The sequence below is a fragment of the Chelmon rostratus genome, chromosome 16 (assembly GCF_017976325.1).
Source record: "Chelmon rostratus isolate fCheRos1 chromosome 16, fCheRos1.pri, whole genome shotgun sequence".
NCBI lineage: Eukaryota > Metazoa > Chordata > Actinopteri > Chaetodontiformes > Chaetodontidae > Chelmon > Chelmon rostratus.
The window spans coordinates 18,734,194-18,756,929 of record NC_055673.1 but is presented as its reverse complement, the minus strand read 5'-3'; the positions used below and the strand labels follow the sequence as shown (position 1 = coordinate 18,756,929).

The window sequence follows — 22,736 nt, the reverse complement described above, 5'->3', positions numbered from 1 at the left end:
CTGTCCACAAGACGCGACTAAGCTACACAGTATAATGAACGTATAATGAATGCACAGTCCAACTCTCTCTCTGTCAACACTGACTCTGATTCCTGAGTGCTCTCTCTCCCCCAAATCCCTGTATACACATCGCTTTGAGCACATTGGGATATTGAATTAAGAGAAATGAAATATTCATTTTGCGTCTTATCTGTTTATAAAAGTGTTTATTATTTTAGTTCAGTTGATGTCACATTATAATGAATAATCAATGAGTTACGTACCTCCTCTTCACCACTTGGTGGCTTGTCTTCACACACATTTGGCACAAACTAAGTACATCACAATCCTTATAAATTTCCTCAAATGATATCACTTGGGTTTGCATCGTCTGGGGCTGAAGACTGAACTAACAAAGAAAGGAGCACTAGCTGCAGAAAGTCAGGCCTCTGCAGAAATCCGCTGAAAGTGACGTCACAGTAGTGATCACCTTGTTTGACTAAGAGGTTATCTCTGGGAAGTGCAGTGCACGAATACCATAGCAATGAGCATTTGCTCCAAACGAAGAGACCAAGATAACAAAAACACAAAACTCTTTCATTTTCAGTGAAAGAGTTTTGACTGTTTGGATCATGTTGACATCACCAGTTTCGCGCTCTCCATCGGTATCCAACCACCTCCAGCTCTGTGTCAGCAAGAACAATCCTCTCAGATGGGTGATCTCTTCGGTATTGTTAAATGTGTTGTCCGTGGCCCTTGACATTTAAATGTTTGCTAAACCCCTACGGCAGTATCTAGCGCTACACTCTGCAAGACAGCTTTGACAGCAGGGTATTGCTCATTGTTTTTGTGCCTCACACCTCATTCTTGTCTGTCTGAGCGAGACAATCGGTATTTTCAAATGAAAGGGGGTCTTTCCTTTTTGTGTATGAGTCAAACGATGAGTGTGCTTGCCGAGAAGGGAAAGGCAGGGGCCCACAGAAAGGGTGGTCTTGTGTTAATGTGGGCTCAGAGACAGAAACAGCGTGTTTTGGGACAAGGGAGAGCTGCCTGTGGAAGGACGCTCAGTTTATGACACAGTGTAGCCTGTGTTCAACAGAGCTGAGCTCCAGGTGAGTTCACTGAGCCTTAGTGTTTGCATGTTTCAGAGAGTCGGGCGTTCGGATGTTTTACAGGATTGGGCCCGGTGCATTTTTTTTGCTTTGTCATTTCCTCAGCGTGTGTCCCACTGCTTCATCGGCCACATCTCAGAGAAAAAGCCTCCGCTCACGAGTTCATATGTGTTTGTCTCTTATGCACACACACACACACACACACACACACACACACACACACGTTGTGTTTTATCAACTTTTTGTCCATGCATGTTTGACTTCTGGCTCGGCTACAACTTTTATTGTTTAGATTGTGATAAGATGTGGGCAACCACTACTGTAGTCTGGTATTACATTGTTGCACACTGCGGCTTAAGTGGATATCTTTGGCATTGCAAATATGTGAAGTATGTGGGTGTTTGGTCTTTCTCTTGCCTTCCTTTTTTCTCTGCTTTTCTCCTTCGTCCCATTCATTCGCTGTTAAGTTCTCCCAGGTACACGACTTTAGACCAGATTCCCTTGAGATCGTTGTGCTTCTCCGCTCATGCTGTGTGTGTGCGTGTGCGTGTGCATTTTCTCATGAACATAAGTCCCTGTGGCATTGGCAGTTGTTGCCAGCAAGTTTGCTCATGTGCAATTTTATCCACACTGTGCTGCTATATGTTCATCAATGGAAATTGCCACTAGCAGAATATCGGTAAATCATAACTTTCTGTTAAGCTATGGAATCATACTAATATAGTTTTCTCTAGCAGCTACGACAGAAGCAAGTTGGACTTAATGTGATACAGGGATATTGGTCATTGCAGGGAAAGTCTTTTCTCTTGCCTTTGAAGGGCAGAGGTCAGGGTCTGTTATGTAAGAAGCCAGATGAATTAGGTTTCTTGCTCGAGGGCCCAAGGCAGATTCTTCCTAGCACTGTGTCTTGAAGTTGGACCGCCTAGTTAACAGTCCCCCCCGCCCCTCTAGTGTATATCAGCCCTACTGCCTCATTTATGTCATATCAGAGTAAGCGTAATAAAAAACGTTCTGTGATTTTGCACACACTTTGGGATTGTGAGAAACGTTATTTCAATCCCTCTGTATGTGCTGTACATATGATGTACTCGACAATAAAGTAGGCAATACGTCATTCAAATACTCTGTAATATTAAGCTGTATTTCTGTTGTTAGCCTCACTGTCGGTATGATGAAAGGTAAAGTAGTTGCCACCCTGATAACTTTCCAGAGTTGTAAAATCCTGTCCTTGAGTATCATAAACCATTGTGCAGTGTCTTGGCATCTTTTAAGCCTTTAATTAATTAATCTGCTTCTATAACTCAAAGTCTTGGATCATATTTTCATTGTCTCACCTGTGTCTTGAACAACATTTGATCGGCGGCTAATGCCATTGCTCAAGTCCCGAATAAACAAATAAACCCAAATTTAATGGATGTGGTGCTGTTTTGTAAATCCCCAGTATTTTAGCCCTCATCCAACCAACTCTGCCGTCATACAGGCGTCTTGAGCAAGAATCTTTCCCATCTAATAAACTAATATGACGTGAACAAGTTAATGATGAACTGGATTACTGTCCTCTGTGCTTTCAAGTGCAAGCATGTGAGCGAGAGGGTTATTGTTTTCTGATATACAGTCAACTGAAAACTGAAGAGCAGGTTTCACTGTTGCTTTAATCCACTTTTAGGTGTGACTCAGGCAGTTGCTTCATTGCAACTTCCAACCATCACTGCCAAAACATCCTGCTTCACTAGTAATGGTCCAGAAAATCACAACGCAGATGAGTGCAATCCTGAAACAAAGGCTATTCTAGTGAAGAAAATAGTGTAATTACGCTATTGATTTGCATGCATGTATGAGAGGATGCAAGTTATCTGCTAAATTTGTCTCGACTGAGCCTCTGTATTAGTGTGTGACGTTTTACTTTAAGCTCATTTACACTATGTGCCTCTTGCCTTGCATTTATGGAAGTATGCTTTGTATATAGAGAAAAGAAAGCATTGAATTCTGTTTTCGAGTCAGTTTATTCCTCAAGGCAAGCATCTTATATCCAAAATCAGGACACACTCTTTAGATTGTATCGGTTTAGTCACTCATATACTGTATGCACTGTATACTACATGTAGTATAGGTCCGGTGTTCAAGATTTAATGTAGCTGTCTGTAAGGTTAAACAGGAAGGCGAAAGCCTGAGTCAGAACAGAGGGAGCATGTGTCACTGAGTCAGCCAGCGGAGCGTCCAGCCTGTTTGCATGTTGACAGCACATGACACTGACTGTATCTTCCCCTCAGTCACAGCAGCAGCCTCGCTCTCGCACACACACAGGCTATAGGCTGGATCAATGGGCCGATTGTTGGATTCACCAAGAAACCAGTCGGCCTCGGTCATGAGGTATAGGGTGATGAGAAGATGACTCCTGCGGAAATTATTAAACTGGTGATGCCTTGGTGTCATAAATACAAACAAAGGATTCAGTGGCTGAGACAAGTGGCAGCTTCTTGTTCTCACACCTGTGGCATTAAGTATGCTCATGTTTTTTGAAAATTAAGAGTGTGTTTCTCATGAAACCCCAGTGTTTTCTGTAACTAAGTTGATACTTTGTTTTTTGTTTTACTGAATAAGCCTTTAATTAATGCAAAAACCCAATTCTGAAAGCCTCGGCTCTGCACGGAACAAACTGCACCCGCTTCCCTTCCTTTCTGCTGTAAAGCAATCCATCAGATTTCTGCATCCATCATGGGGGCACATTGGATCACCACAAAGACCGGCTGCCAGTCTTTCTTTTTACACATGCCAGCGCTGATGGCAATGTCAACCTGACAGTCAGTTGTTTTTCGTGGTTTGGAATGAAGTCTCAACAACTATTGGGTCTCTCTTGCCAGCATCAGGCCAGAATTTTAATTTGTCCAACACTTTATTTTATGACCATACCTGCAAACCTAATGGCATTCCCTTCAGCCTTAGCTGCACTTTTTGTTCAGTGCTAATTAGCAAATGTAAACTAAATTGGAGAGCATGGTAAACCTTACACCTGCTTAACAACTTCATGTTAGCATCGTCATTGTGAACATTTCAGCATGCCGATGTTCCTATTTAGCTCAAGTGCAGCCACACACAGCTGCTCGCCTTGTTTTGATGTGGTATGTCCACCTTGTCTGCAGCGTCAGGGGATTTGTTGTGGGTATTTTACACAATGTACCCATTTTGACTGACAGCAGAAAAAAATAAGTGTTTCTATGTTGTTATATAACAATTTTGTAACATAATTTGTGTGTGTGTGTGTTTTGCCTACAGATGGATCCCTCCCTAAAGACCCAAAAGGAGATGTATCGAGTCAGATAGCAGGTAAAACAAACGTAAACAAACCCAAACACACTCCACACAGTGATTCAAAATGTTACAGCTGTTTGCCCATCCCTGCCTGTCTGTTTTTGTTAGTGTGTGATGTGACGACAGACGAGAAGTGTGTTTTTTATTATAGTGGATATAGCATTGGCACACACACGCACACAATATTAATATTTCAGTGTTCCTTGTGATGAAGACAGGTCATAGTCACTGTCATTTCTCACATCTCCCTGACTCCCCTTCCCTCCTCGTCTCAGCCCTTCCACATCTTCAGTGCCCCCTCCATCATCACACACCATGTTCCCCACCATGCCTGTGATTGGCTACCTGTATCTAGCAGCCGTCGCTGTAGCGACAGCAGGCTCTCTATGATGAGTTGAGATGGACGAGTCTGAGGCTTTCATTCTCTGTTTTTTCCAGCTGTCTGTCCATCGTCATTTGGATTTAGATTTGATATTTCCAGTCGCTTCTGCCTTCCCCTCCGTTATGATTTATGCACTTAATTTGCCCCTCCCTCATCAAAATGGCCTTTCTTTTCAGTCATACTTGAGCGCAATATACCAACACAAAAAAGTAAATACGAGGGGTGATATCTGCCTCTGAAGTTTCATTTCATTTTTGTTTGAGGCTAGATTTTGTAGTCTGAAAAAGAGATGTACTCTAAAGATTGACTTTCAGTAGCTTTAGTCCAAAACTATCAGTAGTATCTCTCCCTATAAAGGAAAACAGTGTGTTGGCTGCAGGCTCTGATGACCGGGGGCCCTGATGGAGACAGCTCTTGAGCCTGCAGAAAGAAGACTTGAAAACAATATGAATGCAGTTCTATCTAGACGATACTTGGCTTCATTGCTACTGTTCTGCTTGTCTGCAAAATGCTGTCAGGCCAGTGTTTTTCTTAAGCTTCCTAGTGCTTGCCAGTTATCACTTACTGGTTTGGAGGGGGCACTGGGGGATTAGGCCTGTCCATCTGCTGGCCTGGCCTCCTCAACCACTGGTGTGACTGGGAGGCTGAAGAGTGGGCTGCAAGGCAAGGGGGAGGCAGTGCTGTTATGTAATAATGTTAATGCCTTCGGACCTTGACAGATGCACTGAAGTGTACTTTGCAAGAGGGGAGTGTTGCAGGCTTGAGCATTTCCATCACTGTCTCTCTCTGTCTCCCTGGTAATTTGGTCAAAACCTAGAATTACTCCACTGTTATTGAATGAAGTTTGTGTAAATCATCAGTAAATAACTGCATTATACAAGCTGAAATTTCATTCCATAGTTGCCTCCAGATGGCGCATTTGTGCCGATTGGACTAGCTGAAGCAGAAAAATAGTTGCTGCAGGCTGAGCTGCAATTGGCTGTTGACAGGGAACTGCAGCCAGAGTCAACTGCTGACAACAAGACTACAGTGTCAAACTGTTCCCTGCGTGTTGCACTGAATCTCAACTGGTAACAGGAGGGAAGTGTGGAAGTATTTACAACACTGAAAGTGGTGGTATCTATCATAGTAATATTTTTATACACAAAGCTTAGTGCTGCCAACAGTGCTTTTTCTCTGTCTTGTCACTGTTTGTCAGAATGAGATCAGGTGGCATTAAAAGACCCGGAGGAATGAACTCTTGGCACCAATAACAAACCGTCTTTTCTCCCTCTCTTTCTTCTTTCTCCTTCTTTTCTCCGTCCCTCCTCCCTCTCCCTTCCTCCCCTGCTGTGTTTGGGTCGCTGGGGTAACCCTGGCCTGTTTCTCGCTCGGTTAGCCTACCCTGCTATTAGAGGTCTGGACGGATGGAGAGAACGAGAGAGGCGGAGGTAAAGGAAAGATGGTGCGCTCTCTCTCGCTCTCCCTCCCAGGCCAAAGCTTAGATTGGGGACAAAAAGAGGAAAATGGGGCAGGACATGGAGAATCTGAGTGGAGTGGACTGGAAACAAACACCCAGGCTGGACTGCTTAATCGCTTACACTGTCAGCTCAGTGTCTCGAGATAATGATACCCCGTTTTCATAGACGGGGCCAGATTTTCAATGTAGCATGAAATAAGTGCCATAGAAATACCTCTTTTAAAAATTGCACCTTTCAGTTCATGCTGTCTGTCTTGGATAAGATCAGACGGTTGGCCAGAGAAATCATTCCAATGTTGTCGAGAAGATTTTAGCAAACAGGTTTAGGGATATCAGGCTGCAATAAAATGTGTTGAAACCTGCCTCCCTTTGCCTTATGGCACAAACACCCAGGATCCGGCAAGGACACATCTGAACACACTGGACCTCCGACAGCTCCGGTTTGTGGGTTACGTAAGTGCAATTTGGCCGGTACTTGGTTTTGCCTCATCCGATTTCAACATGGCACCTGGGTCACAAACTTTCTCACATGAAATATGTTCCTGAAAACATTTTAGGCGAGAAATTGGCAATGCAGTAAGAGAACCTTGATTCATATTTTATCAGCACCGCCTAGTTTGACAGTTGGACCAGATTTTCGCGAGCCTGGTGCATCACGCTGGACAGACTCATTTGCATAAAGTGGAGGTCATGTCGTAATTACGCAAATTCAGATACGGTGACTGGTCCATCAACTTGCTGTGCCGTGTCCATCATGCACACACGATCTCCTGCTCTCCATTGAAAACGAATAGGATGCGGCGACTTCACATCCGTCAATGGATCCAGTGTGTCGGTACCTTCAAAGAGCTGCTAGCAGAGAGTTTTGGTATCTCATAATGCTCTCCAGGCTTTCTTACTCCTATGAGACTAAAATATTTGCGTGCAAACACTGAACATTTATAAATTACTGGCATGTCTAAACATATTGGTACATATTGCATCATCACCAGTTGAAACAATAGGCTGTAATTCAATGCTCTGTCTTGTTAACTAGTTACCCACTTGTTTGTGTGTGTACAGTGGCATAGCCAGTGCCAGCTGTACCCACAGTAAGCGCATTGTTAGAGTTGCATAGCTGGTATCTGATCACAACAGCCAATCAGATCAGCCACTCTTGTATCATCACTGTCCAGTAGGGCTACACCCTTCAGGGCAGCAGCCAATCAACACTGGTCTACTAGGATGGAGATCCAGGTCGACAGCTGCTAGTTACAAGTAAGCTAAGGCCAATTCAGACAGGAGGAGATGAATAAGATGCTGTTCCTGGCTGTGGATGAGAACACAAAGCACAAAATAGCAATTGTAATGGAGCGAAAGATAGGAAGAGGAAGACAGGGGGTTTATGACATGAGAGAAAGAAGATGGAAGAAGAGTCAAAGTGAAGAAGATGAAGAAGGAAGCATAATAAAAGAATTAAGTTTCTTTTTTTTCTTAACGCACTCTGTGTGTCAGCCATCGTTTCACACAGGAAAACCGACACCTGCATCAGTCACATACACACATTTATCTGTCACCTTCAGCTAATTTCTATTTAGTGGCATCAGGTGTCTGAAAAGTCCATCTTGACTGGAAAATGACACTCTCATGACACAGTTCCAACTTCTAGACACATTTGCGGACAGTAGTTCCCCTTTTCGCTGTATCCAGTAAAAGAGATCGAGGTTAGCAATAACTGACCGTTCACTAAACCCTAGGCAGCGATTGTCTAATCATGGCTTAGCGACAGTCAAGGCAGCTGTCAAGCTTTTGATTTCTCTGCATGTTGAAGCAGTGTGCGTGGAGCCGTATTAAGACAGATTGACAGCATTGAAAGGGCCAGTGTGCAGGATTTGGTGGCATCCGGTGGTAAGGTTGCAGATTGCAACCAACTGAATACCCCTCACCTCACCCTCCCCCAATGGTGGCTGTAGATATAAAGAGCTCACTTTAAGATCTGATTCTTTTTTTCATGTGATTATACACTAATGAAAACATAATTATGATTATATTAGCTTGTCAAGCCAACTAGTTTACTACTTACAGTAGTAGCTCAGCATCCAAGGAGCGTACATTATTTCATTAGTATTAGCAGGTCTGTCTTGTTCTGTTGGATTTTGGGAAGTTTCGACAAAAGCCAAACTCATAATCCAAGATGGCGTAACGCTTGGTAAAGACACTGGTCAGTTCTCCTCCTAAAAACGTCTTCTGCTGTAACGTTACAAGCGACACGTATAAAGCATAAATGTGACATCAGTCTTGCTCGTCCAAGCCCATAAACAGCTCAACAAGATTATGTTGTGCGAAATCAAATTGCAAAAATCGAATGAATTCAGTTTGAGAGTTTCCCGCAGTGAAATATTCATGAGTGAAATCAACGTTCCGTCAAATAAAACTACCCTGCCTGGTATCTAGTTTTCAGAGCGTCTGATCAGGATGTAGGTCAGGGGTCCAGGTCACGGACGCCCTATTCCTGTCCACTCCCTCAGCCTCAAGGAATTCCTGCCATTCCCACACATCCCTCAGCGAGGAATTCCTGGCCCGCTGTGAATGTGGGAAGTCCGCAGTTATGCAGGGATGCACACACATGTGCGCGGTTCTGGTTTCTCTTGACCCACAGCAGCTGGTTTAGAAATGATGCATCCAAGACAGCTGCCGGGGAGCCATTATGAGATTACGCCTGCATGTAACTGCTCTTTAATCAGATCTTCCAAATCTTTTTGTGGTATGTATGCAACTTCTCCCCTCCCTCCGCTGACTGACCGTACCACCCGTCCCATCTGTCCCGGTCCAGGCAGCTGTTGCATTCCCTCTGTCCTGTTTTTTTGTTTTTGTTTTTTTTTTTAACACACAGACTTTGACCCCTCCCTGAGCTATTTGTCACAGTCTCTCTGGGGCAGTCTTGTAGTGGTGTTATCGAGTAAACTGCTTTGTTGCATCAGCCAGCCTAATGCCCACTTGACCTCCCAGAGGCCCCTACAAGCCTCAAGCCTCTGAGGTGTGCGCTGAGCGTTGACATATTGTGACACTCACACACACACACACACACACACACGACCCAGTAACAGTCCTGCCCTGGAATGATGAACTGACCATGCTGTGGTAGTTTCCGTACAGCAGTGGATGATGGACGTTTCTGGCATTTCCCTCTCATCCGTCGCCCTTTCTCACCGAGCGGTGTAGCCGTATCAGTGGTTACTGAGTTTCACCAGCACCCACTTCACACAGGACCAGGGATCCAGGAAGTACTGGGACTGACTTTCGATTAGGAAAGGATGATCTAATGTATGGGGCATTTTTGTCGCATGGGATAATCAAGCTTCCTGGAAAATACTGTTCACCTCAGCTTTTGGAGGTGTTTACAATGGATGCTGAATTCCTGAATTTATACGGCATCATCAAGGTAAAAATCCTCGTCAGCTCTGATTATGAATCACATTAGTAGTGTTATGAAACTACATATTCTCCTGTTCTTCCTTGTAGTTGCAAATGTCACTATGGTTACAGATACCTTTTAGTTCCATTATTTCAAAACCATAACTTAACCATGTCATAGTTTTCAAGGAAAAAAAAAAAAAGTTTTGTGATGATAATGTTCATTTTCTAGCCAGTTCTGCTAACGTTATGATTGAATTATGCTTTTACTTAAGATATCAGATATGGTTTATGGTCGTGTCACAGCATGTTGGTTTTCCAGGTGGCGGTGAGTCTTCTTGGCTGATTTTGACTTGCTCTCTATTATGTACCCAGTGCCATTGCAGTAGGAGCTTATTGAATGATTAATCAATCAAGCGATTACCTCCTAAGAATTGAGCTGATAGTTATTTTATTCTAATCATGAAAAGAACTGCCCAATATCCTTTTATTACAACAGAAATTGATCTCTCAGGTGTTAAAAACGAAAACTGTGCTGCACAAACTATTTATTATCTCTTAATAAAGAGAGCATTAAATCACTGGAAGATAATAAGTTAATAAAGTTGTGACCTCTAGATAATGAACTGACAAAATGAAGAGCAGCTACAGCTGCTCAGGCCTTTCATTGTCCTCAGGCTTCAGCACTTGAGCAGGTTTCTAGCGCAGGTGTGGTCCGATATTCAGGCGCAATTCACTTTTATTTAATACTTATGATGTATTCTTGCGCGCATCGCTGAACATTGATCGTTATTGCCGGATACAGATGCGTAAGCTGCCAAGGGCAACCACAGTCTAATGCTGTTGGTCCCTGAGTGGCTCCACTGGAGCGGCAGCAGGGAAGGAGTGACTGTGATGCTCCTGCACTGTAAGGGTTTCCCCCATCAATCTCCAGTCTCCCTCCTGATGCTAAGCAGCTTGTCAAGGTGCCTAAATGCAGTGCAGGCATATTATAATTATTGCCCCTCCTACACATTGAGGATTACCTCCAGGAACCTGCCTTTCCCAAAGACAGGCAGATTAGCGTCTCACCTAATGCCACATGAGGTGCACGCCGGCTCTGTGCATCCAGACTGAAACAGTTCGCACAGATCACCGTGTTTCTGCTTGGAAATGTTTGCACCAGCTTTTCCGCGTTGACGTGTCGATGACACCGAAATGGGCGGTTTTGGTTGTCTGCTGGATTGGAACATGTCCCCTCAGGAATCCCAGGATTAGCCTCAGCCGCTCCGACTGTGCCCACAGTGGATTGGGATCCCTTCAGCACATCAGCCCGTCAGTCTATCATTAGCTGATGGTAGCAGCAGACTGCGTCTCTCCATCAGCAGACAAAGCCAAATCCCCACCGATTTATGGATTTTTTTTTTTTTTTTTTTTTTTTTTTTTTTTTTTTACTATTTGTGGAAGAATTATCAAGCATGACTTGCTGGGCCACCAATCACAAATGGCAGTACGCCCAGACAGGCTCCGCCCTCATCCAGCTGACAGGTACAACGCTGCGTCTGAGGGGTGGGTTACTGGGTGGCAATTGTACATGTGCCGTGAGGTATCTGTCCTTTTTCCTCCTCATCCCTCAGTCACCTGCATGGGAAGTGAATTTACCTTTCTTTCAACCGTCATATTGCTTAAAAGCTGAAAATAAAGAAGGAGAAAAACAATAAATGACAAGAAAAGAACAGCTAATAAAGGGAAGGAGACAGGATGGAAACGGGCGTGTGTTTGACAGCGACTGATTGGTTGATCTGTTATCATCATCTTTGACTTTTCCTCCAACCTTCTGTTTGTCTGTCCACCTGTCATTTGTCACATGCTTCCTCTCCGCCTTCCTCCTCGTCGCTCTCGCTCACTTTCCGTCCCTCACTCTCTCGCTGTCCCCTTCATGCCCTCCCCCTCCCTCTCAGACAAGGTACGTCAGGATGACTAGTCTCATTATCTCACCCATTTTCATAGTTTCTCTTTTGTCCGCTTCTTTGTTTTTTTTGCCCTCCTTCTCCGCTCTGTGTGTGTGTGTGTGTGTGTGTGTGTGTGTGTGTGTGTGTGTGTGTGTGTGTGTGTGTGTGTGTGTGACCTGGCCACTCTATATTTAGCTGCTGTGCCACTTTCTCCAGTTGCAGAGCACAGGGAAGTGCTGTGTCTGTACGGTTCAACTTACCTTTTGTGTTTGATAGATGAGAAAATCCACCCCAGAAATACTTGAGCACAGTTAAAAACCTCACCACTCGAGGTTGTGCTGAACACTTTCATTGTCGGGCTATTCATAGAAAATATGTCATCATGTTCAGATCCTTCCAGATACAGATCCATTTAGCAGCAGGAAATCATCAAGTAATCATTCCAGCAAGTGATCCTCTGTAGAGGAGCGATTATGCCTCGACATTCAATCACACGGGATGAAATCATGGACATATTAGGCATTTTCTGACCTAACAGTTTGGGGGGTTTTCTCCCACTTGAGAGCTCCCCTAAGACCTTCAGGGGCTTTTCTTCTGTTTGCATCGCACTGCCAACAGAAATGCTGTTGGTATAGCAGTGTCACTTCTGTACAACATACAGTAACAGCAAGAATAAAGGCTGGAATGCACTGTCGGTCCCTTTGTCTGTGTTTTTAGAATAATGAAAACATAATTCTTGTCTGAAAATGCCTATTATCATCATAGAGGCAAAACATTTTCCATCTTTTTTTGCATCAACAAACAGGAGCGTTTTTCCTGGATGCAACATCTTCCCAACACTTTTCTGGAGCTTGTTCGCAGATATTTGGAAGATGCAGACAAATAACTGAAGCAGAAGGTGATGCAGGAGCTTAAAGGAATGAAATAATTGTTGTTGGAATTACCAGAATAGGTTGATAATATCTGCCACTGTTTTGACCTTTTAGATAAGTGTTGGACGTGCAGAGCGATTTCTCTCTGAGAGGAGAGGAAGAGGAAAAGGAGGGTGTTTGGAAAGAGTGAAAGGTTTTGTGGGTTAAAAGTGTGCGTGCGTGATGCAGACATGTGTGTTGGTGTGTTTACAGAGGAGGTTTACAGTGTGTGTTTGGGCAGACTCTAATCCAGTGACCGTTAAATTTGACCGTACAGTAGTGGATTCACACACAACTACAAAGCACTCAGTGTGCATACTCCCTCCCTCTTCATACTCGCTCTCTCTCTCTCTCGCACACACTCACACACACACACACACACACACACACACACACAAACACACACAGTGGTTTTCTGCTTGTCATCTTGTCAACATTAGGTTTTACATTGACCTTTGATTATCCTGCTGCTTGATGGCACTGCAGCCAGCCAATCAGAGAGCAAGTTTGTGGAAAACATCAGAGATTGTCTTTGCTTTAGAAGATGGGTCACTCCACGGTGAAAAGATCCAAACAAATAACACCCATCACAATTTCCTGAAATCCCAGGTGATGCTTTCACTTGGTTTGTTTAGTCCAACCAACAGGCCAAAACCTGAATATATTCTCTTTTCTAACACATAAGACAAGGAAAAGCAGCAAATGCTCACATTTGTTATTCCAAATGTTCAAAAACTACTTAAGCAGTTAATTGATTATCAAGAAAAGTTGCTGAATCATTTGTAAAATTACTAATTGATTAATCAGCAATTTATGCAATTCTAAAATCTGTTTGGAACCTAAAAAGCCTAGAACCAATTTGTTTGCATAGTTTACAGTAATTGCAGTATTTATGTTTGTATAAATGCATATGCTTATTTTTCCATCCCACATTTTATGTATTTTGTCTGTATTAAAGTATCTGCCCGAATGCTAGATGCTTCAGGATGCAACATTTATGATGCAACAGCAAAACTTATATAGCACTGATGCTGTAGTGCAGGAATCCCACAATCTGCAGGCTTTTGTTTCTGCAATGGATTCATCAATTAATCCAATTACTCACTGTTTCATCATTTAAATCATTGTTCAAGCAAAACTGCCAAAGCTTTACTGGTTGCAGCTCTCTCAAATGGAAGTATCCGCTGAATTTAAAATGTTATATTACTTTAAATTTGGCTTTGGGCCTTCAATTGTTGGTCAAAGTGAGGATACTGTGGGTTTTGAGGACCTGAGATGTGCATTTTCCACTATTTTTTGGTTCTTCATTATGAAATGGTCGAGCAAAAAATGATCATCATGACTCGTCATCAGTGATACTTATTATTAGTTGCATCTTCGTCCTTGTGTGGCCCCTAAAAACAGAGGCGGGGAGAGAGTTCTCTGTCTGCATCAAGCTCAATCTCTACAGGAGCGCAGTGGGAAATGTAGTTGAACATGCTCATTTGTTTTTTGTGGCACCCGGAGGGAAGTCGGGAGACAAATGAGAGAAGGAAAGAAGAGTAAAAAAAAATACAGACAAGTACTGATTCTCATCCACCTCCTCCGGTGGTGGAAAAGAATTAGCATCTCATTAGCATACAGCCATAAATACGACGGCATGCTGAGAGCAGAGACTGGAGTACGATTCACTATGTTTGCATCATAACAATAGTTGAAGGCCAACAGAGAGAGATCACTCTTCTGTGTACGTTGTATTCATTATGTAATACATGGTAACAATTTGTGTGTCTTTCTGTGACTGAAGATTTTGTCTCAATACTTTGAAGCACACAAATTCTCAAGTGTTACATACTTTGACACAATGCACCTCAGAGAGAAGGTCCTGATGTCAAAGACAGACAGAACGAGGGCAAAAAGAGACATATAATGACCCTCATAATGGCTAATATGACTTGTCTGGCTCATCAGTCACACAAACTACACCTCTGCTCAGTCTGAAGGACAAAATCTGGGCCCATTCTGTCCGTGTGTGTTTTTAAGTTAAGATGTGTGTTCGATCACTTGGAGGAAATGCGTGTTTATATGTAAGAGTTGTTTAAACAGGTTTTCACTTACTGGATCTCCTGACATCTATCCAGGGATCACACCCACGAGATCCAGTTTGACGTTTATAGAGTGTCAATTTATAGTTCAGATTATTGCTGTGGGCTTTTTTTTTTTTTTTTTGCACTAATTCTCAGGCTATCCATGCAGTACTTCCATTTATTCCAGACAAACCAGTATGTGAAACACATCAGTCCTTGTGTGGAGTGCCAGAGGATTTTTCCCAAGAAAGAGCCACAGTTATTAGAGAGCCCCTGTTGAGAAAATGTTAGAGCTTTTATGAAGCAACTAAAGGTTCAGCCACAATTGTGTGATTCATCACTGCTTACAAGCAAATGCTAGCAGATATGTATTTATAGGAAAATGTTAGATATTAGTAGTGAAAGAGAAGGCAAACAGTGTTGATGTGAGTGTAGTAACTATATTTATATTCATTTTTCTCAGCTGACAGCTTGTTGGCCTTCTCTGATGGTGCCATTTAGACAAAAATCTGACTGTGGTTTGTACAGAAAGTGGAGGGAAATTTTGAAAGCTGAGATGTCTCAATTCTAATTTAAATACATGCATGCATACATGCGATACCCAGGATTTATAAGGTTTGTGAAAATTGTTAAGTAGGGGACTCGGGGTAGTAACGTTTAGCCAAGGCTCTGTGGACGGCAATGTTGGTCTGTCAGTCTGTTTATAAATTGGTCGGTGCACCACTTTGGTCTCGAACGACAATCTCAGTAACTACTGCGTGGATTGCAATGAAGCTTTTCACAAACATCCATGGTCCCCAGAGGATGAATCCTCATGACTTTGGTAATCATGTGACCTTTTCTCTCATGTCACCATGATGTTGACATTTGTGGTTTTTGTGTGAAATGTCTCAACAACTATTGGATGGATTGCTGTAAAATTTGGTGCAGGAAGTCATGGTCCCCGCAAGATCATTTTCAATTAACTAATCATCTGACTTCACCACATCACAGTTTCAGTGATCTATGAGCAAATACCTTCATAACTAATGATATTCCCTTCAGCCTCAGCTGTACATTGTGTATTGCATCGTGCTAATTAGCGTGCAACATCAGCATGTTGTTATTGCGAGCATGTTAGCCTGATGAAGTTAGCATTGCACTTTTTTTTGTCCTCAATTGAATGCTTACTGGTAGAATTCATCAGCTACTTCTATTTAACAGTGCTGTGATTTAACTGTAGTTGATGGGAACTGAAGTGGCCTTTGGCGTTTAGTGTTACTTTACCCTGTTTCACCTCTGTTACTGCAAGAGTTACAACAGCTCTTTGTTTCTCCTGAACTTCCCCTCAGTTTGGCCTCACTTTGTCTCACCACTACTGTGTCTCTGACCACAGCCTCTCTGCTTCCTCTTGGGGTGTGTGTGTGTGTTTGGTTGTGCGAGTGAATCTTACTGACTTTTTCCTCATGATGCTGGCGATTTAAAAAGGGACTCAATCCTCTGTGTTCAAAAGCAGCGGAGCTCCAGATTACAAGTGGGCAAAGCCTGCTCGGTCCCAAATAATCTGCCCCGGAAAAAAAAAAGCCCCTGCTGATCAACGTTCAAACCTCATTGTCTTCCCTCTCTCTCTATCCAGGTTTCAGGAGAAATGAAGAGATGAGAGCAATGGAGGTACTTCCCATCCTCAAAGAAAAAGTTGCCTTTTTGTCAGGTAAGATTGTGTGTGTATGTGTGTGTACGTGTGTGCGCGTGTGTGTGAGAGAGAAGTCAGCCTCAACTGTCTGATTATGGTAGACAAGGCTAATGAAACATGAAGTAGAGTCCTTAGTTTGCATTTACACCCATCTAGCAGGTATGCGCTCCCTCTTTCTTTCACTCACACACACACACACACACACACACACACACACACACACACACTCAAGATATAATAATGAGCCGTGCACTATGTCTGTAAAAACTCATGAGATCAAACTGAGGCCCAGACACTTAACCCTTGACCGTTCTTCACACACATAACATGCAAACACAGACTACACATTACCACCCCCCACGCACACACACACACACACACACACACACACACACACACACACACGCACAGACACGCACAGACTTTCATTGTTTAGCCGGTATCAGCAGGACTATAGAAAAGAGAGCTGTGTCTTTGCTCCTTCCAAAGAAACCTCAGCTCTGTCTGACACACACATACTGAAAGACAAACAGACAGACAGCCTCTCTCTCTCTCTCTCTCTGTCTCTCTGTCTCTCTCTCTCTCTCTCTCTCTCTCTCTCTCTCTCTCTCTCCCTCTCTCGCTCGAGCTGTGCCAGGGAAAACTCACAGGAGGCCGAACTGGAGATAAGTATTGCCAAGAACATCCAGCAGGATTATTTGTACAACACACAAAAACATTTTTCAATTTGTGCGTGTGTGAGAGAGGCTGTATGTATTATCATCACGTGTCTAGGTGCATGCGAAAGCCAGCGGAAAAACACCATACAGTAGATCTGAGCAGTATCAAGTGGAATAAAAAAAGTGAAGTGTTTGTGTGTCTGCGTGTGTGTGCATGTTGTGTGTGCACTTCTCTTTGGTCTCCTTGTGTGTGTGTGTGTGCGTGCAGCGAAGGTCACAGGCAGAAACACAATGATGAGGACGATGACTCAGACAAAACACAATGAAACTGAGAGAGGGAGAGACAGGGCGCCGTTGCCATGGAGATGACTTACTCTCAGCTACCGCATCCCATAGTAGTCGCTTGCGGCGTAATTGGCTTTGAAATGAAGGAGGGAGGGATGTAGAGGAGGGACCGCTGGTGAAAAGGAGGGTAAATGAGCTAAGCCTATTATCCCGAATCTGGCCCCTTAATAAATCGGCCATGTTCGCGCTCACTCATGTTTGCCTGTTTGCCACGTGAGCGTTTGATTTTCTCCTCTGAGCAGCCAGGTCGAGCCCACAGGCGCACAGCAGCCCGCCTGAACTCACTCATTTGTGGGCTGAGCGCAGTCGGCCTGTGTTTACAAGTCCTCACGTGACTGGAGCAGCTCTCTGCCTCTTAAACCGGTCAGGAACTAGATGCGCAATGTGATTATTATAGATATTCATAATTCAGTCTCATGATTATGTATTACAGAGCAAATGTTACCAATTAAGATGACAAGATAATATTGCAAAATACATAAGGGTTGATTCAGGCACATGTCAGATGTGCAAAAATAATCAGCGTTGGGATACACAACCGTGCCTTTAACTTGCATGTGTTTGGAATAAGGGGATTATTTCATAAATGGATTTATATTTTAGTCATGATAGCACCGTGGCTCTAGGTATGGCATTGTCTGGTTGGTCCTTCAGTGTAGATATTATATAAGTTCTCAACAGCTGTCGGATGGATTGCCATGACATTTGGTGCAGGCGCTCATGATCCCTAGAGGATGAAACCTTTGTCTTTGGTGAGCTTCTGGTCAATACCGACAGGTTCAAGTTTTCACTCATCCTGTTAATAAATTTACCGCTGTCTCCTTGCTGTATTGGTGCTGTATAAGTCTTGCCTAAACATTCAGGGTCCCCCGAGTGACAGAACCTACTGGCTTTGGAGACCTCCTGACTTTTCCTCTAGTGCCTCCATGAGTTTAACGTTTGTGGTTTTATCATCATCATTATCATCCGCCTTAGCTCTTCTTTGTGTTTAGTGCTTATTAAGTTTAAACTGAATCAACGATGATGGTAAACATTATACCTGCTAAACATCAGCATATTAGCATTTTCACTGTGAGCATGTTATCATGCCATCGTTAGCATTTTTATCTCAAAGCACTGCTGTGCCTAAGTACAGCCTCACAGAACTGCTAGCATGGCTGTAGACTGTTGCGTACGCTATGTTCAAACATACACTGGTCCCAAATAAAAGATGACACTTTGAGGCTCCTAGCCTTTTGTCGGCATACACACTTCATGCTTCCTATAATAGAATTTGCATTTAGAAAAAAAAACAGTAGGATACAGCCTACACTAAAGCTCTTTATGTATGTTGTATCTTCCTTTATTTAATGATTTAATAATTCCTGTCACTGTTGACGTCTATTCTGTCCTGTGATTTCTCAGTGTCTGCCCTCAATGATTAAAGTACTACAGTAGTTCTGAGTTTGCAGCGTAGTGATTCAAATCACTCGTGAATCTCTTGCCAAAGGCGTTTAATTTAATTTGCCGAGACCTATCACTTACTGGATTAGCTAACTTGTTACTGAAGTTACTATGATGCATATTATACTTCAGTCAGATTTGTGATGATTTAGTGACACAAATATAACGCTCCAAAATGTATACAAACACGCCTGTTTTTGGGTCGTCAGTGAACGCCTCGGAACACCTTGATGGAATTTCCTCAAATTTGGCAAAAACTGTCCTTTGATCAAGGGCGAGCTGATTAGATTTTTGCAGCGAAAGGTCAAAGGTCAAGGTTGCTGTGAAGTCGCAAAACACATTTTTTGGCCTTGAGTGAAAACAGCATGTTTCTCACAGGGAATTCACTGGAATCATACATGTCAGTAAAGTCAAACAACACACTTAACCGACATGGATGTTTAGCTTTTATAGTGTTCTTACTCTAATCTGACTCTGTGTGTGTGTATCTCCTCAGGTGGCAGAGACAGACGCGGTGGTCCGGTGTTAACGTTTCCATCACGCAGCAACCACGACAGAATACGAACGGACGACCTGCGGAGACTGATCGCCTACCTCGCCGGCATCCCCAGGTAACACATTCGTTACGTTTGTGGTGCGTGCTTGAGAACAGTATCTGTGTGTGCGTGCGTTGTCATTTATTTAAAGAGAAGAAGAAGCGGTGCCTCAAAACGAAACGAGCACCCGGAGCAAGTGGATGAGGCTCTGCGAGGAAACACGTGAGGGAGCTGAGATGAGCATGTGAGGGGTGAGGGAGGAACGGGGAGAGAAATAATTCAAGACCAGTTAGCTTGCCACAGCTTCTTCGCTGCCAAAAATCAGTTCTAGAGACACAGTGAGATGCTGAGACAGAGAGGGGAAAGCCTGAGCTAAGAGAGGGATGTATAACAGACAGCAAATGATGGAGGGAGGGAGGAGGGATCAACAGAGAAAGCAGTGGAGAGACAGCAAGAGAGGGCTGGGGGGCGGTGGGGGTGGGGGTGGGCGGATTAAAACCGACAGAGACGGAGAGCGCATGTGTGAGGAGGTGTGTGTGAGCGAGGGAGCGAGTGTGTGTGTGAAAGCAAAACAAAGTGTCGCAGTAGCTGAGGCAGTGCAGCAGCAGCAGTAGTTCCTGTGGACGAGTAGCTCCTCGCCTCGCAGGTAAAACATCTCCTCTCCAGCTCTCCGTTTACTTCTGTCTCTTTAATCCGCCGCTCGCCTCCTCCCTCCATCCGCCTTAATCCATCCATCCTCTGTCTGCTCTCGTCTCCGTCTGAGTCGCCACATTATCTCTGTACGGCTTAAAATGCAAGTGCGTTCACTGTAAACGATCTTTCCTCGACTTTTTGTTCTGCCCTCAAGGCACTGGTAACCACACCGTCATCACGTCATGTTTTGCATATCTTCATAGTGTCTCTCAAGTGTGGCGTTTTCAGTGACCGAAGGTGTGCTATTTTGGGAAGCTCAACATCTGCACACTGCTGCACACTTGTCTATCCACTGACAGGCTGTTTCAGAGGGAGAGGGTTGGGAAGAGGATGGAGGTATTTGGAGGGACATTTCAATCATATTTGTTATGGCGTCTGAAAAAATGAAGGATGGATGGAGGCACATTTTAGAAATTTATAGAGTTTCCAGGTTTGCTAAAATAAGAGTAGTCGTAATAAGATATATGATGCTGAACGAACTGTCATCGTTCTGTTCCGCAAATCATTAAGACAAATACTCGTTTTTCCTAAGAGCTTACATAATGTCAGCAGATTTTAGTTTCAGGTGTATGGATGTAGCTTGTCCGTGTGTTATGCGATAATAATGTCGAGCCAGGGCAGAGCAGCACAGGTTGATGAGGTTGCTGATGCACACATGTGCTGATTTGTGTTTTTATATATATATGCACACATGTGTGAGTCATTCGTCGCAGGTTTCTGTGTGGGTGTAGGAGTGTGTGTGTGTGTGTGTGTGTGGGATCTGTGTTGGTTGCGTAGGCTCCTCACAGTATAGAAAATGCGTCATCTCACTGTTTGTTTTGATTCTTTCCTCCCTTTTTCTCTCTCTTCCATTTTCAATCTCCATCGCCCTCTTCTCTTCTCTCTCTTCTCTCTCCATCCCTCCCTCATCCTTTCCCACGCCTGTCATCTGTCTCCTCTCTCTGGATTATACTCTCTCTCTCTCACCGCCCCTCCCTCCCTCACGTCCTCCCTCCCCTCTCTTCTCTTTAATTCCTCCCACTCCCGCCGACCTCCATCCATCCCCAGCGAGGAGGTGTGTAAACATGGCTTCACGGTCATCGTTGATATGCGCGGCTCCAAGTGGGACAGCATCAAGCCTCTGCTGAAGATCCTGCAGGAGTCGTTTCCATCCTGCATCCACGTCGCCCTCATCATCAAACCAGACAACTTCTGGCAGAAGCAGAGGACCAACTTCGGCAGCTCCAAGTTCGAATTTGAGGTAGGATGGAGAAAGATCCTCGACAGTGACAGAATATTGTAATGTCATCTCAGCTCTCTGGCTGCGCACGTAATTGGCTTCCTTCATCTAAAAAGTTCCAAACATGTTTTTTAACCTGTAAAATTAATAGATTTATACCGTAATATTCACTACAATGCCAGAATGCATTTTGTTGGAATGGAAGGAATGATGTCATTGAAGTTTAAACCAGGGGAGTATGATGGGAACTGCTGCAGGTGAGATTTGAGGCCATACAGTCAAAGCTACACTTGCCACAGCAACAGCATCTCTTTAATTATGTAATTATATGCTGCTCAGTTAAGGCGAGACTGGCCTATCATATATTTTTAGCCTGCTGTAATAAATTTTGAAAGCACCCAGATATAGAGAGATTAATTGCTTCTATTTTGTATTTGGCATTTTGAAGTAATGAGTTCTAAAAGTAGCGGAAAGTCAACCATTTTCCCCTTAATTTGCTGTCAGCTGAGTTGTGATAACGACCGCTGTAGCCAGCTGAGCCGCTCATCGCCGGCGCATGTCATTATTTTCCTCTTCCCGCTGCTTTGGGTGCGTAAATCACCAGCCAGCTGTCCACCAGAGGAAAAAATGTCATCACGTTCAACGCAAAAACAGCACACAGGATCACGGGGAACAGTGTTTGTGAACACATTTTCACAGCTAATTTAATGATATGCTCACAAGAACTGGCTTATTTTTATGCTCGGACCATTTAGTGGTTGTTAACTGACACCAAAATGTGCACCAGTGAAAAAGGAGTGACAATACCACTGTGGGGGTTAATCAGTGCGGGTCTTTTGCTTTTGAAGTTGTGAAGATGCCTTCATCTGATTGGAAGCCGCCTGTTAAGTAAATTCCCTCTAATGAGGACTAGCTAGCACTTTCCCACCCTCCCGTTTGATCTGTCATTAAAGAGCATTCCTTGTTATGATAATGATCAGCCTCTCATTTGTAACTCATTTCTGTATGTGCTGGGATTCCTGTACAGTGTGTTTCTGATACTTCCCCCGAGCATCTGACCGGATCTGTGTGTGTGTGTGTGTGTGTGTGTGTGTGTGTGTGTGTGTCTGTGCGTGAATGCACTGGTGTGGAAATGGCTCTGATTGCTCCCATGCCCATGCAAACACTGGTCCACTGTGGTCTGATGACACCGTATTGATTGTTCAAGAGGAAGAACAGGCAGATGCCACAGGGCAGGTTGCCGTTATCCACGCGCTGCCCTGCCAGGCCACATGGATCCGCTGCATGTGCATCTGTTCGTGCGCCTGCCTTCGTGTATCTCTACCTGACCTCACAAGATTTCTAAAGGTTGTGTGCAGAGGAAGATTTCATCATGCGTTGTTAAAGTAAACATGGTCCACACAGGACCATGGCCCCAGCGAATATGCATGTGTGTGCGCAGAGTTTTCCCAGCCTGACTAAACTGGTCTGCTACGTCCAGCAGTCACACCACCAGTCAGCTCCAAGCATGTGCATTGTCACGTGTGTGTGTTTGTCTCAAGGATTTTCTCTTGGCTTGCTAAGATGAAAACTAGAGGGGAGGTTGGACGTGTCTGTGTCTGTCTCTTTCTTCCCTTCGTGTTGAATT

At 43.8% G+C, this 22,736-nt stretch overlaps 1 protein-coding gene across 5 annotated transcripts in view; it reads left to right on the top strand.

The window, feature by feature from the left end:
• Positions 1 to 22,736, top strand: part of trioa (trio Rho guanine nucleotide exchange factor a) — a 70,819-nt gene that overhangs the window by 13,081 nt on the left and 35,002 nt on the right. For all 5 annotated transcript variants that reach the window (XM_041955936.1, XM_041955935.1, XM_041955934.1 and 2 more), the window contains exons 2-5: positions 4,365 to 4,415; positions 16,158 to 16,232; positions 19,158 to 19,272; positions 20,938 to 21,130. In XM_041955936.1, coding sequence (XP_041811870.1) covers positions 4,365 to 4,415; positions 16,158 to 16,232; positions 19,158 to 19,272; positions 20,938 to 21,130 — 434 coding nt within the window. The remainder of the gene's footprint in view (positions 1 to 4,364; positions 4,416 to 16,157; positions 16,233 to 19,157; positions 19,273 to 20,937; positions 21,131 to 22,736) is intronic.